At 49.8% G+C, this 12,885-nt stretch overlaps 1 protein-coding gene across 1 annotated transcript in view; it reads left to right on the forward strand.

Moving 5' to 3' along the window:
- The first annotated feature begins 1,033 nt into the window (after window positions 1-1,033).
- The window catches only part of TEX26 (testis expressed 26), a 28,276-nt gene continuing 16,424 nt past the window's right edge, over window positions 1,034-12,885 (forward strand). The window contains exons 1-3 of the mRNA XM_075563560.1: window positions 1,034-1,110; window positions 3,787-3,952; window positions 6,068-6,221. Of these exons, the coding sequence (XP_075419675.1) occupies window positions 1,034-1,110; window positions 3,787-3,952; window positions 6,068-6,221 (397 nt within the window). The remainder of the gene's footprint in view (window positions 1,111-3,786; window positions 3,953-6,067; window positions 6,222-12,885) is intronic.

Consider the following 12,885-nt stretch of genomic DNA (forward strand, 5'->3'; position numbering starts at 1 on the left):
TTCCCTGCATGTCCCCCTCCTGCTGCCTCCCCCAGCTCCACAGGGGAGAGAACAGTGAGGGACTCAATCTTGGGGCCTCCATAGATAAACAGGAGGGGGGGCCTCCATAGATAAATGCTGACCGACATGAAAGCAAGAAGTGCAATATAGAGCGGTGGCTTATAGGGTCACTGAGGGCTTTCTACTCCTGAGTACAGTCACAGTCTCAGAAACCCACAGGGCAGTGTCCCCTGTCCTGGAGAGTGGCTGTGAGTTGATACCTACTGGATATAGTGAGTTGTTTTTTTTATTTGGGGGGGGGGATGTTTGCTGGTCAAAGCGGTGCAGTGGTTACATGTTGGACTGCTAACCGCAAGGTCTGCTGTTTGAAACTATCAGTGGCTCCTTGGGAGAAAGATAGGTTTTCTACTCCCACAAAGAGTTACAGTCCTGGTCCTGGAAACCCACAGGGACGGTTTTACTCTGTCCTATAGGGTTACCGCGAGTGAGTGGGCATTGACTCCATGGTAGTGGCCTGGGATCGATAGGGCAGGGTTGAACTTCCTCCCAGAGTTTCCAAGATTGTTCATCTCTAAGGGGGCAGACAGCCTCATCTTTCTCCCTCAGAGCTGGCGGTGGGTTTGCGCTGCGCCGACCTCTCAGTTAACAGCCTCATGCTTAACCCACATCACCACCAGTGGTCCTTCTTCGGATGAGAGCGTTTCCTAAAAAACCACTTAACTTTCTTTGTATTTTTAGGCATTGGTGGAATTCTTTCAATCAGCAGGGAAAACCCCAAACAACACTGTTTATTGGTGGAGGGAGAGGGGTGGGTGGGTAGGTACCAAGATCCTTGAATTAATCTTCCTCTCCTTCCCATGAAAAGCCACACATTGGTCTTTTGAGCCCCTAAAGCAGATAGTCACATGACGGTGTGAAATCCTTTTCGTTTGCAAAGCCGTCTGAACTATTTTTGCTTCCAGCGGTGTTTGATCCCAGTAGCCCGGCGTTTGCCGCACTGAAAAAGTACCTTGTTCTACTCCCAGCAGGTGACATGAGCTGGGATTCCTACGCCACGACGATGAAAAGCGCCTTCACTCCGAAGTCCATGGTGGTGACGGCTCCAGTGCGGTGAGATCCTTCCGCCAGTCAGATCCAAATAAACCCAGCTCGCTGCCACGGAAGCCATTGCCAGGCGTAGCGCCCACACAGGGCAGACTAGAACTGCCGCTGCCCCAGAGAGTGTCCAGAGCTGTAGATCTCGCTGAAAGCAAATGGCCTCATCCTTCTCCCACGGAGCAGCTGCTGGGTTTGAACTGCTGCCCTTGTGATTAGCAGCACATCACTTAACCCATTATGCCACCACTAGGACTTCTCCTGCTCCATCCACACACATTCATCTGTCCGTTTTTGGCCTGGCATTCTGTACCTGAGAGAGCTTTGGTGGCACAGTGGTCATGTGTTGGGCTGCTAACCACAAGGTCAGCAGTTTGAAACCACCAGTGCTCCCGAAGGAGAAAGACGAGGGCTTCTCCTCCTATTAAGAGTTACAGCCTCTGAAAATCACAGGGGCAGTTCAACCCTGTCCTATAGGGTCACACTGAGTCAGCATTGGCTAGCAGGCAGTGAATTTGTTTCTTTGTTTATTCAGGAGCTGAAAGGAGCAGTGACGTCAGAGAAGGCTTAGGGAAACAACATGTGGGTGCTCTGACCCAGAGCCCCCAGGTCCAGTCACTCATTCCCTCATGCTGGGTTATGACCAAGAGGTTTGCACAACCATATCTATCTCCAAACACCCCTGTGCTAGAATCGCAACCATCTGAGACCAGAAGAGCAGTGTTTCCCCAGGACAAAGGTCAGCGGGTTAGGAAGCGGGGAGGAATGCAAACAGGAACACAGGGAGAAAGTAGGTGAAGGGGTGGTGCCTGTGTTGTTTGTTGTTAGGTGTTGAGTCAGTGTGAGACTGAGAGCAACATCAGAACCTGCCCCAGAGGATCCTCTCACTGCCATAGAATAAATGTCGACTCATAGCCACCATCTCGGACAGGGTAGAACTGCCCCTGTGGGTTTCCGAGGTTGTGACTCTTTAAGGGAGCAGAAGCCTCATCTTTAACCCCAGAGAGTGGCTGGTGGGTTTGAACTGCTGACCTTGCAGTTTGCAATTCAACCCGTAACTAACTACACCACCAGGACTCCTTGTGTTGCAAATCAGAAGGCTACAGTGTCCCAATTTCTGTCCTCCTTCTCCAGGGTGTTACTTTCTAAACCCGACCTTTCCAATCGCAGCTGGGCCCTTTGACCAACTGCATCACCAAGACTTCTTCTCAATGAGCCGACCCAGAGCAACCACAACACCCCACTGCCGTGGAGTGAATCCCATCTCAGAAAGACCCAATATGAGGTTTCTAACACAGTAAATCCATACGGGAGCCCACGGTTCTCCTTGTGTTAGGCTGGGTTGACCAGAGAGACACATCCAGTGATACTCACATATGTCTAACAGAGAGCTTTGTATCAAGAAATAATGATAGATCAAGAAAGCATCCCAACCCAGTCCAACTCAAGCCCGTAAGTCTGACACTAGTCCATTAGTCCCTCTTCAGACGCATGCAGTCACATGCAATGATGCAGAATGCAGGAAGATCACAGGCTGTGGTACAAAGTCCTGTGGATCCGAGGTTGGTGGAAACAGGCAGGTGCCTGAAGCTCTCAGGGTGGCCAGCAAGCAGGAAGGTGAAGGAAGGGAGGGGGGGAGGGAGAGAGAGAGAGAGACGAAGAAGAAGAAGAAGAAGAAGAAGAAGAAGGAGGAGGAGGAGGAGGAGGAGGAGGAGAAGAAGAAGAAGGAGAAAAAAGACGAAGAGGAGGAGGAGAGAAGAGAAGGGAAGAGAGGCGCTGGCCTCCAGAGAGCTATTAATCTCAGTTGGACCTCCAAGGGAGGACAGGCTAAACTAATGGACAGGCTAAACTCCATCCATATCTTCTTACAGGTGCCATGTTGGCACAAATCCCCAATCATCACCCTCATCTTTCTCCTGAGGAGCAGCAGGTCACCCACCGCACTCCCAGGGCTCTTATCTCAGGGAGATATGCAGTTGTGTCACCGTCCCATATGTCGGTGACTAAGGAACAGGAATCTATGGCCTCACAGTACTGGAGACTAAAAGTCTAATTTAGGGTCTAAATTGGGCCAGTTCTTCCCTTGGCAAGAATATTATTTTTTGACACCCCTTCTTGTTTCTGACCCATAGTGACCTTACGCAGAAGGAAACGCTGCCCAGTCCCGCGCCATCCTCGCACTGTTCCCGTGCTTGAGCCCACTGGGGCAGCCACCATGTCGATCCATCTCCTGAGGGCCTTCCCCTTTTCATCGCCCCTCCACTTACCCAAGCAGGACGCCCTTCAAGGATGTAGCCCAGTGGTAGAGTGCATGCTTCTGTGAATGAGGTCCCGGGTTCGTTCCCGGCCACGTCCACTCGACATCCCCAAACAAAACATTGTGTTCCTTGATGATTTGATTTCCCAGAGGGATCGTTTTCTCAGAAGACGACTGGGATCCTAAAATACCGACGCATTTCAGAGTGCTATCCCTTCGTTTCGGTTTGCTCAAGATGCAACACGGCTTTCTTCCAGGAGCCTCTGGAAATGACTTGATTTCAGGGCTCAAGTTTTCAGCCCACCATTCTTGGAACACTGCGAGGAGTGAAATGTTCCGTTGTGAGATTTTGCTTTGGGGCCTTTCCTCTAGTTCTTCTCTAATTTCAACTCCCCCCCCCCTTTGTTCCCTCTTTTTCTTTTTAGCACATATAGTAAAAAAGGTCTCCGGCGACTAGGATACACTTATGAACTTGGTGATCCTCTGCCCAATCACACGCTGTACAATGATGAGTACAGCTGGAAAGTTTGCCCTCGAGAAGAACTGATCCCCACGGCAGCCGAACGAGGAGTCAGAGGCCCCTCACCTCGGCTCAGTCAAGTAAGATAATATCTACAGGTCCTTGGACTTTAAATAGGTAACATCAGCTCACAGGAATCTGTGTTCGCTTGTGCTGCAAAGACCCTGTCTCTTCTACACCCCTGGCATCCATGTCTTTTTCATCTGTCTCTGTTCTCACCTGCATTTCTAGTTCCTTCCCTGCACAGCCTAGGCCCCCATGGACTGTGTTTGTCCACTCCCAAGCCTGCATGCCTCAGTGGGATATGTTTATTATCCTCCTCACCAGTGCTGAGCTTAATGAGAGCGATCTCCAATTCTGCTCTCTCCTGTAGAAGTGACTGATCACCCCTCTTTCCTCTCTCATTCTATGGACTTTGTATACCTTCCTCTCAGAAAGGGCAATGCACAGTTGCATTGAAGCATTCCATTTATTTATCTGCCAAGTGGATGCTTTTGGTGGGTGAGAAGGGGCAGGCTCTGATGACAACGGAAAAGGGGGAGGGGGACATAAGGTGGAAGAAAGAGCCACAGACATGGCTCGTAGTGGCACTTGGAAGGTTGGGTGCACATTAGCATTATTTCCTGAGCTGATTCATGGGGGGAAGGCCAGGCTTGATGGGAAAGGGTCCAAAGGAAATGTGCAATTCAGTTTAATTCATGTTGGTTGACACTGTCTGACAGGCCGTTCAATATGTCAATCTGGAGCTCGTGGGAATCTGATGAGTTTAGCACCTGGACTTGGGAAATACCAGGACATACATACATACCCCTCTTACCTTGGCTCCTCATGCCATGAATTCATAATAACGCTATTTGTCTCTCAGATATTTTCCCAGGTGTTCTATGCAGGGATCTTATATTCATGTAAATTTTATATTCATATAAATTTTGTATTAGGGTAAATCCATGGATTATAATATTACACTCTACCTGTACGTGTGTGAGGGAGCTTCCAAGATTTTGTGGAAACATCCCATTATCTTTGAACCCCACCTTTCCTGAAATTTTGGAAGTCTTCTCATGCGCACGTATGAGAACATGCACAAATTACATACATTGAAGCAGATATGTATCTTCCCTGCTAACCAAAAGATTGGCCGTTTGAAGCGGCCCAGCAGCTCCATGGGAGAATGACCCAGCGGTCTGTTTCCATGGAGATGGCAGCCTAGGAAACCGTCGGGGCAGCTCCACTCCGCTTTGCTGGGTTGCTTTGAGGCGGAATCAGCTTGATGGCACACCACAGCTCTCAAACAAGCCCATCTCACCGCCTAGGAGTCCATGCTGACTCAGAGACACCCTCTAGGACAGAGTAGGACTGTCCTTTTTGGGTTGCCAAGAATTCACATCTTTCCAGGAGTAGACAACCTCATCTTTCTGCACCAGGAGAGAAGATGGATGGGTTTGAACCACCCGCCTTACGGTTAGTGGCCCATAGTCTCACCAGAGCTCCATTATGCAACAAAACACACCAAACACCAAACTCACTGCCTCCAACGCCAAATGTCCAGCCTGCTACGGGGGGTGGTGTGTGTGTGTGTGTGGGGGGGGATGTTATTTGTTCTCATTCAAAGGCAGTGAATAGAAACAGCTAGCACAAGAGAAATACTAGACTATCCCCCCTTTACCTGTATTTAATCTAGTCATCGAGCAGCAAAAGCCTGACTCATAGCTGCCCTCCATAGGGATTTCTGACCCTGTGAACCTGTACGGAAAGCAGACGGTCTCATCTTTCTCCAGAGGAGCTGCTGGTGGGTTTGAACCACCGACCTGGCGGTTAGCTGTCAAATGCTTTTTGAGAGGGCCACCAGAGTGCTTCCATGAACTGTAGAGGCTGTGAACAGCACCCAAGAGGAGTCCCCTGGCCATTCTGTGCCCAGCATCACTCAGAGTCTCGCCCTAGGGATCCCGCCTGGATCTGAGTCAGCCTCTGGTCCCAGCTGCCCATTTGCAGAGCACAGGGGACAAAGGAGCCTATTAAAGCCACAGTAGGTGTGCCACCCACCAGAGAGAGGGGTGGGGAGAGGATCTGTAGGTGAAGAAAGGAGGACTGACAGGATCCCTTGGGACCGGTGAGTCTACATAATCATCGCATTTATGACTCCACGGGGTACTGGATTCAGGACCCCACTCATAGCACCGCATCCCCATCCGCAGGAATACTGGCAATGGACCCTGCCTCCAGGTCACGTTCCGACAATCGGGAACAACTGCTTTCCGAGGAAGGCGGAGTTATTCAAGGAAGTGAAAAAGGCGCTAGCCAATCAGTTTGTCTCCATCACGAAGATGGATTTTGTGGACCGAGCAGCAGGTAAGCGCACAGGGTTTCCTCTAGTGCCTCCTTGAGGACGCTCCGGGTGCTGCAGGTGCTGTCCATTTTAAACACACAGCGCCCCAGGGGTGGTTCATCTTTATGGAGCAGAACTCCAGGTCTTGGCTGGCTGTGCGTCGCCCACCTTCCAGCTGGCACCTCAGTGCTTAGCACCGTGTCCTGATGTTGCAGGAAGCTCTTTAGAAGCGGACCCTTCCCCAAAGGAACTTAGTTTAGAACTAGGAACAGGCACTTTAGCGAACCAAAACCCACGTCTGGGAAATGCAGGACTCCGGGAGTGCGAGCAGGGCAGACACGGGCGTTGATGGGAGTAAGACCTGGTTACCGACTTCTGAACAATCAACCGGGTGAGAGCAGGGGATAGCTTCTTGGGGACACTAGGAAAATACTAAAACAAAACAAAACACCCCAAATCTGTCCACACTCACTGCCAGCATGTCAGTTCTGAACTCCTAGGGACCCTGTGGGACAGGGTAGAGCTTCCCGTGGACTGGAACTGAGGTAAGTATCATGGAGATGGACATGCCTGACCTCTGGTTCCTGTATTCCCATTAGGCAGGGGCCAGACATGCCCACTGAGTCATCCTTCCTTCCTTCCTCTGACACCAACCATTCCACACACGCCACTCTGCATCTCTGCTGGGCTTGATAATTCACTGCAATGGCCACACAGACCCCACAGACAATGCTCGCAATTAAGAGGTTGATTAGGGAATCACTGACAGGGAACTGCCAGAAGTTCAGGCCAGATTCAGAAGAGGGCGTGAAACAAGGGACATGGTTGCTGATGTCCGAGGGATCTTGGCTCAGAGAATACGAGGAAGCTGTTCATTTGTGTTTCATTGACGATGCAAAGGCATTTGCATGGGTTTCGTCGACTATGCAGGCATTCCACTGGGTGGACCCTAATAAACTGTGGATGACCTTGAGAAGAATGTGGATCCCCAAACACTTCATTGTGCTCATTTGGAACTTGTACATGAGGCAGCTATGCAAACAACAAGGGAACACTGCATGGTTTAAATCAGGAAAGGTGTGCTCAGAGTTGTATCCTCTCACCATACTTGTTCAATCTGTATGCTGAGCACATCATCAGAGAGGTTAAATATTATGAAGAATGGGACATCAAGATTGGAGGAAGGGCAGGTAACAACCTGCGGTATACAGATGACATAACCTTGCTTGCTGAAAGCGAGGAGGAATTGAATCACTTGTTCATGAAGATCAAGGATTGCAAACTTTCAGGATGAATTACAGCTCAATGGAAGGAAGACCAAAATCCTCATAACTGGTTCAATATGTAATATCATTGTGATAGCTAGGTTTATTGTGCAAATGAGGCTTCCTTAGGAATGTGTGGACAGAGTTTAAACAGGCTGTAGCTTGAATGGAGAGCGACCAAGACAAACACTTTCCAAGGCCAGCCCCCTTCTCTCTTTCTCCACGGTGATTGGACCAGTGTGCTGCTGCCTGAGCCTAGTGATCTGCACTACCTGTGGGCCAGCCAACCCGTGGATTGTGTAGCCTTGACGTGCATTGCTAGAGCTTGAAGCTCCATTGGGACCTGTTTCACTAAACTCTGCACGACGGACTTTTGTGGCCCCACCCTGCCATCTGCTACCAGTAGGCTGATTCTGCTTGTCTCGCCTGAGGGCAGATTCCACTGTCTGCTTCCTCGACCATGGATCAGCAGCCCTGTGAGTTAAAGGACCTTCAGTATATTAACTATTACACAAAAGTGAGTTGAAATGAGCCCTTTGTACTGCTGTGTGGACTAATTAGCAGTTTTATTCCTTCTCAGTGTATAAATCTATCCATATGTGATAAGTGGAGAACAAGTTGAAGTTGTCAAAGATTTTGTCTTGCTTGAATCCACAATCAGTGCTCATGGAAGCAGCAGTCAAGAGATAAAAGACATATTGCATTATGTAAATTTGCTGCACAAGACCTCTTTAGAGTACTGAAGAGCAAGGATGTTACTTTGAGGACTAAGGTGCGCCTGACCCCAGCCATGTATTATCCATTGCATCGTGTGCATGTGAAAGTTGGACATTGAATAAAACAGACTATAGAAGAATTGATGCTTATGTTAGTCCGGGTTGACTAGAGAAACAAATCCAGAGATATTCATATTGCATAAGAAAGAGCTTTATATACAAGAGCAATTGTATACCAGCCCAGTCCAGATCAAGTCCATATTAGCTCATATGTCCAATACCAATCTATAAATTCCTCTTCAGACTCATGCAACACATGCAATGATGCCGAATGCAAGAAGATCACAGGCCAGTGGGTGGAAAGTCTTCTGGATCCAGTGGTAGTGGAGGCATCTCAGGGCTGGCAGGAGTCTCCACATGGCTCCTCCAGCTCCAGGGCTCTAGAGTAGCTCCATGTGTCATGTCAACAGGAATGTCTTGCATGGAGTGTGTCTGTGTCCCGCATCCAGCAAGCTGTTTATCTCCTTAGGGCCTTCAAATGAGGTCATCAAACTGCGACCTGATTGACAGGATAGACTACCCCTCCACAAGTTGATGCCAGATTGTGTAACTGCCACAATGCATTTGAACTGTAGTGCTGGACAAGAATACTGAAAGTACCCTGGACTGCTAAAAGGACAAATGGATGTCTTGGAAGAACTAAGACCAGAGGACTCCTTAGAGGCAAAGATGGCAAGACTGCATCTTACCGACTTTGGACATGTTGTCAGGAGAGACCATTCCCTGGAGAGGGACATCATGTTTGGTAGAGTGGAGGGGTGGAAAAAGAGGAAAGCCCTCAGTGAGAAGGATTGACACAGTGACTGCATCAATGGGTTCAAGTGCTTCCTTTTGTTGAGCTATGGGTTGCTATGGGTCAGAGCCCACTCCATGGCACCTAGCAACAACAACGTTAAGGTAGTCAACAGGTTTCTATAAGTCAAGGTCAGCAGACACTAAGGATACAGTCATTGGTCCATAGCAACACCTCCTCAGCCCACAGCCAAGTCTATCCCATCCTCAACCTCTCAACCACGTGGTCCTTTCGCCTTTGCCTCTACGTGTCTGGAAGCCAACCTGTTCCACAGTCCCACAGTCTCAGGCTGGATGAGGAGAACGCACCCCATAGTCTTGGAGTGGCTCCTCTGAGTCTCTGGACCACTGTCTCTGGTGCCTCTGGTCTCAACTTCAGTCATTTCAGACAGAGATCTCGAACGTGGTGTCCCATGATCCTCAGGGTTTCTCTTACTGCTGCTGCGGCTTCAACGATGACTCATAGTTAGGGTTGGTGGGGGTGGGGACAGGGGTGGTAGACCTGTGGAGGGTGTTGCAAAACCTGACTGATCCCCTCAGTTAGTGTTACACATGCCATATTTGCATAGTCCTGCTCAATCATTTGGCGGGAGTTCCAAACACGCGAAAAGAAGAGGCATGTTAAGAAATGTCCCTCCACACCATAGTCACCCTTTACAGGATTGGAAAGCCTCAGCTCTCTCCCTTGGAGCAGCTGGTGGTTTCAAACTGCTGACCAGGTGACACTGTCAGAGGGGGTGGCACAAAAATGACTATCAACTGTGCCTTGACAGTGAAGGTGAGGGTAGACTCAAGAGAAGTGTACGACAGGTACATTGGCAGCTGTAAGCCATCGAAAGGTAGGAGTATGGCTCTCTGACACGTGGCTGCTGCCTAAAGGTTGGTGTTTTGAGCCCACCCAGTGGCTCTACGGCTTAAAGACCGCCTGAAGATCTCTTGTAAAGATTATAGGCTAGACAGTCAGGCGAGGCATTTCTACTCTGTCACTTTGGGTCTCCATGAGTTAGAATGGACTCCACTTAGGCCCACATCAGCAGACAGCATGGAAGATTCTAGCACTCCATGGGCTTCTTTAGAAGAACCCATGTCTCCCTGAATCGGAGCCCCACTCGACAGACTTTTCTCCACCAGAGTTTTAGATTCTTCCCTGGTTCACCTTGGCTCTTCCTAAGGTCCATAGGTATGCAAGCTTAGAACTGGTTCTCCGTGAGGGTGGGTAGAGGTGACACCGTAACTCTGTCTCTATCGTGCCCTCGCTTCTTGGAAGCCCAAATTGAACTCAGTTCACCTACCCCCTGTGCTTTCCAGAAGCCACCTATTTGCTGATGCTGTGCAGCTTCTTGCTGTGAGCCAGCCTGAGAGGTGCTTCGTTGAAAATTCATGAACATTGATTGAAGTTATTTTAAACTCAAACAAGGGAAGCTTTTCCCTAAATTATTCAGAAAGCCATGCTTGCTGGCCTACTACTGGTAGCTTTGAGACAAAATGCAAAATCAGAGAGACCACAAAAATGCTTCTTGGGTTAGTCAACATGACAACATCCACCAACAGCCGAGGAAGCCTGGAGGCCAGCGTGGGGACCAAACACAAACTAGGAACATCGTCTCCCCAAGGAGCTTCTCAAGAGAGGACAATCATGGATTTCTCAACACTCAAGCATCTCCACCTTTCCCCTGCTTCTCGCCGCCCTTGGGTTTCAACCGCGGGTGCTATGGTTCAACCTCCCTGCTCCCTTGTGAGGGGCTGTGGAGTCAGCTCCAACTCACAGTGACCCTGGCCCCACGATCCCTGCCATGTGTGAGCCGTTGTGTCCGTGCATCTCATCAGGGTCTCTCCCTCTTTGCCAAGCACGATGTCCTTCTCCACGGCCCGGTCTCTCCAGACACCATGTCCTAAGTAAGTGAGACCAACGCTTACCCTTCTTGCTTGCGAGGAGCATTCTGGCTGTATTTCTTCCAAGATGCGTTTGCTCATGGCGTTGTCCCTAGTCTCCCTCACTGCCGTAATTCAAAAGCACTGATTCTTATGAAGACATTAACTCTGGTTAGCTATCTGCTTGTCCTCCACCATCCATCTCTCGGTCTCTAAATGCTTCATCTCATCCCAGGAGCACTCTCATAGACCCTAGAGTCTTCCATTAAATAAACAAAAGCAAACTTGGACCTTGACCCCTCATCTCCCTTTAACTGCAGACTCCCTTTGCCCATTTTCCTTTCAAAGGCAGCTGCTATTTCCTGCGCTCCTACAAAGGAGGCGTTCACACAGTAACCACGTTTATTCTGGAAGCAAACTATTGAGTTGTGGCCCTCAGTCAAAGAGGGGGACCTGAGACTTGGCGAAGCTGACCTGATGGGCTGAGCTGACGCAGGTAGTCAGCGGTCCAGGTGTGCATTAGGACCCAGGCAGTCTGGTCCTGCTCTTCGGTGTGGCCTCCTTCACAGCTAAAATCTCCTTCAGAGAAGCCACGCCTGTTCCAGGTCCTAACATCTCGTTCTCTGCTTTCATAATGAAAATGTACTTTCTTGAAGCCCGGTGACCCTGTGGGTTGGACGTTGAGCCGCAACTGAAAGGTTGGTGGTTCAGAACCAATGGCTGCTCCTTGGGAGACGGCTGGAATGATCTGCCCCAGTAAAGACTTACAGCTCGGAGACCTTATATAAGGCCACTGTGAATTGGAATCGGCTTGGTGGCAGTGGATTCTATGAAAGGGATGTATGTTGTTGGGTGTTACAAACCCATCTCAATTCATAATAACCGTCTGAGCAGATCACTCTGTCTTGACCTTCACGGGGCCAACAGATCCCCCTTGAAAGCCAACACGTCACCGGACCTTTCCTTTGAAGGCACCCCAAGGGCAGCGTAGCACTCAGAGACCTGGTCTGCAGCCACCCACTGAGTTTAGAGACATGTTTAAGTGTATTTTGTTGGAATTAACCTATCGGCAAACCCATGGAAACCCCAGTAGCAAGAATTTCTGGCGTATGTTTGGGTTTACAAGGGCGCAAAGGCAGATTATTATGAAGCTGGGAGACCTGGTGCTGCCGTGGTTGTGGGCTTTGCTGGCCATGGAGACCTTTCAGGTGGCCTCTCATCCCCAAACCTCTTCTCAGACCCCTGGCATTACCTGTCTGTCGAAATCTGATGAGGGCTCAGCCCCACGTCCTATCTTTCCTTCCACAGCTGATTGTCTTACGCCATCTACCATGGTGTGTGTTGTGGTGAAAGTGCTGTTGGGTTGGCCCCTGACTCATGGCAACCCGTGAACAATAGAACAGGGTGCCGCCTACTTCTAAGCCATCCTCCTATTGGCTGGGCTTGGCCTGTTGTGATCTGTAGGGCTTTCATGGGTTGATTGTTGGAAGCAGAGCATCCGTCTGTCACCGATCTCCCTAGTCTACCTTCATCTGGGGGCGCCACCAAACCCTATTCTGTGGGGGTGATTACGAGATGGCATGGACTCAGAGGCACACCACAAGAACAGCACCCCAAGTGACAAGATGGTTAAGCTCTTGGCTGCTCACTGAAAGGTTGGTGGTTCAAACTGGCCCAGCGACACTTTGGAGAGAAGGTTTGATGATCTGCTTCTAAAAGGACCTTGTCATGGGGACCCGATGGAGGACAGGCGTGCTCTTACACAGAGGGTGGTAGCCCTTAGTGACAGCATGCAAGACAGATTGGGGTGCAAAACATTTGCCAAATGAGGCGAGAGATAAGAACACATGCCAAGCATTTTCTTCTCTGTGGCCAGGTCAGCGGTTGGAAACCACCAGCTGCTGCATGTGAGAAAGAGGGCGCTTTCTACTCCTGTACAGAGTTACAGCCGCAGAAACCCACAGGGGGCAGGTCTACCCTGT

Source organism: Tenrec ecaudatus, chromosome 11 (assembly GCF_050624435.1).
Source record: "Tenrec ecaudatus isolate mTenEca1 chromosome 11, mTenEca1.hap1, whole genome shotgun sequence".
In the NCBI taxonomy this organism is placed as follows: domain Eukaryota; kingdom Metazoa; phylum Chordata; class Mammalia; order Afrosoricida; family Tenrecidae; genus Tenrec; species Tenrec ecaudatus.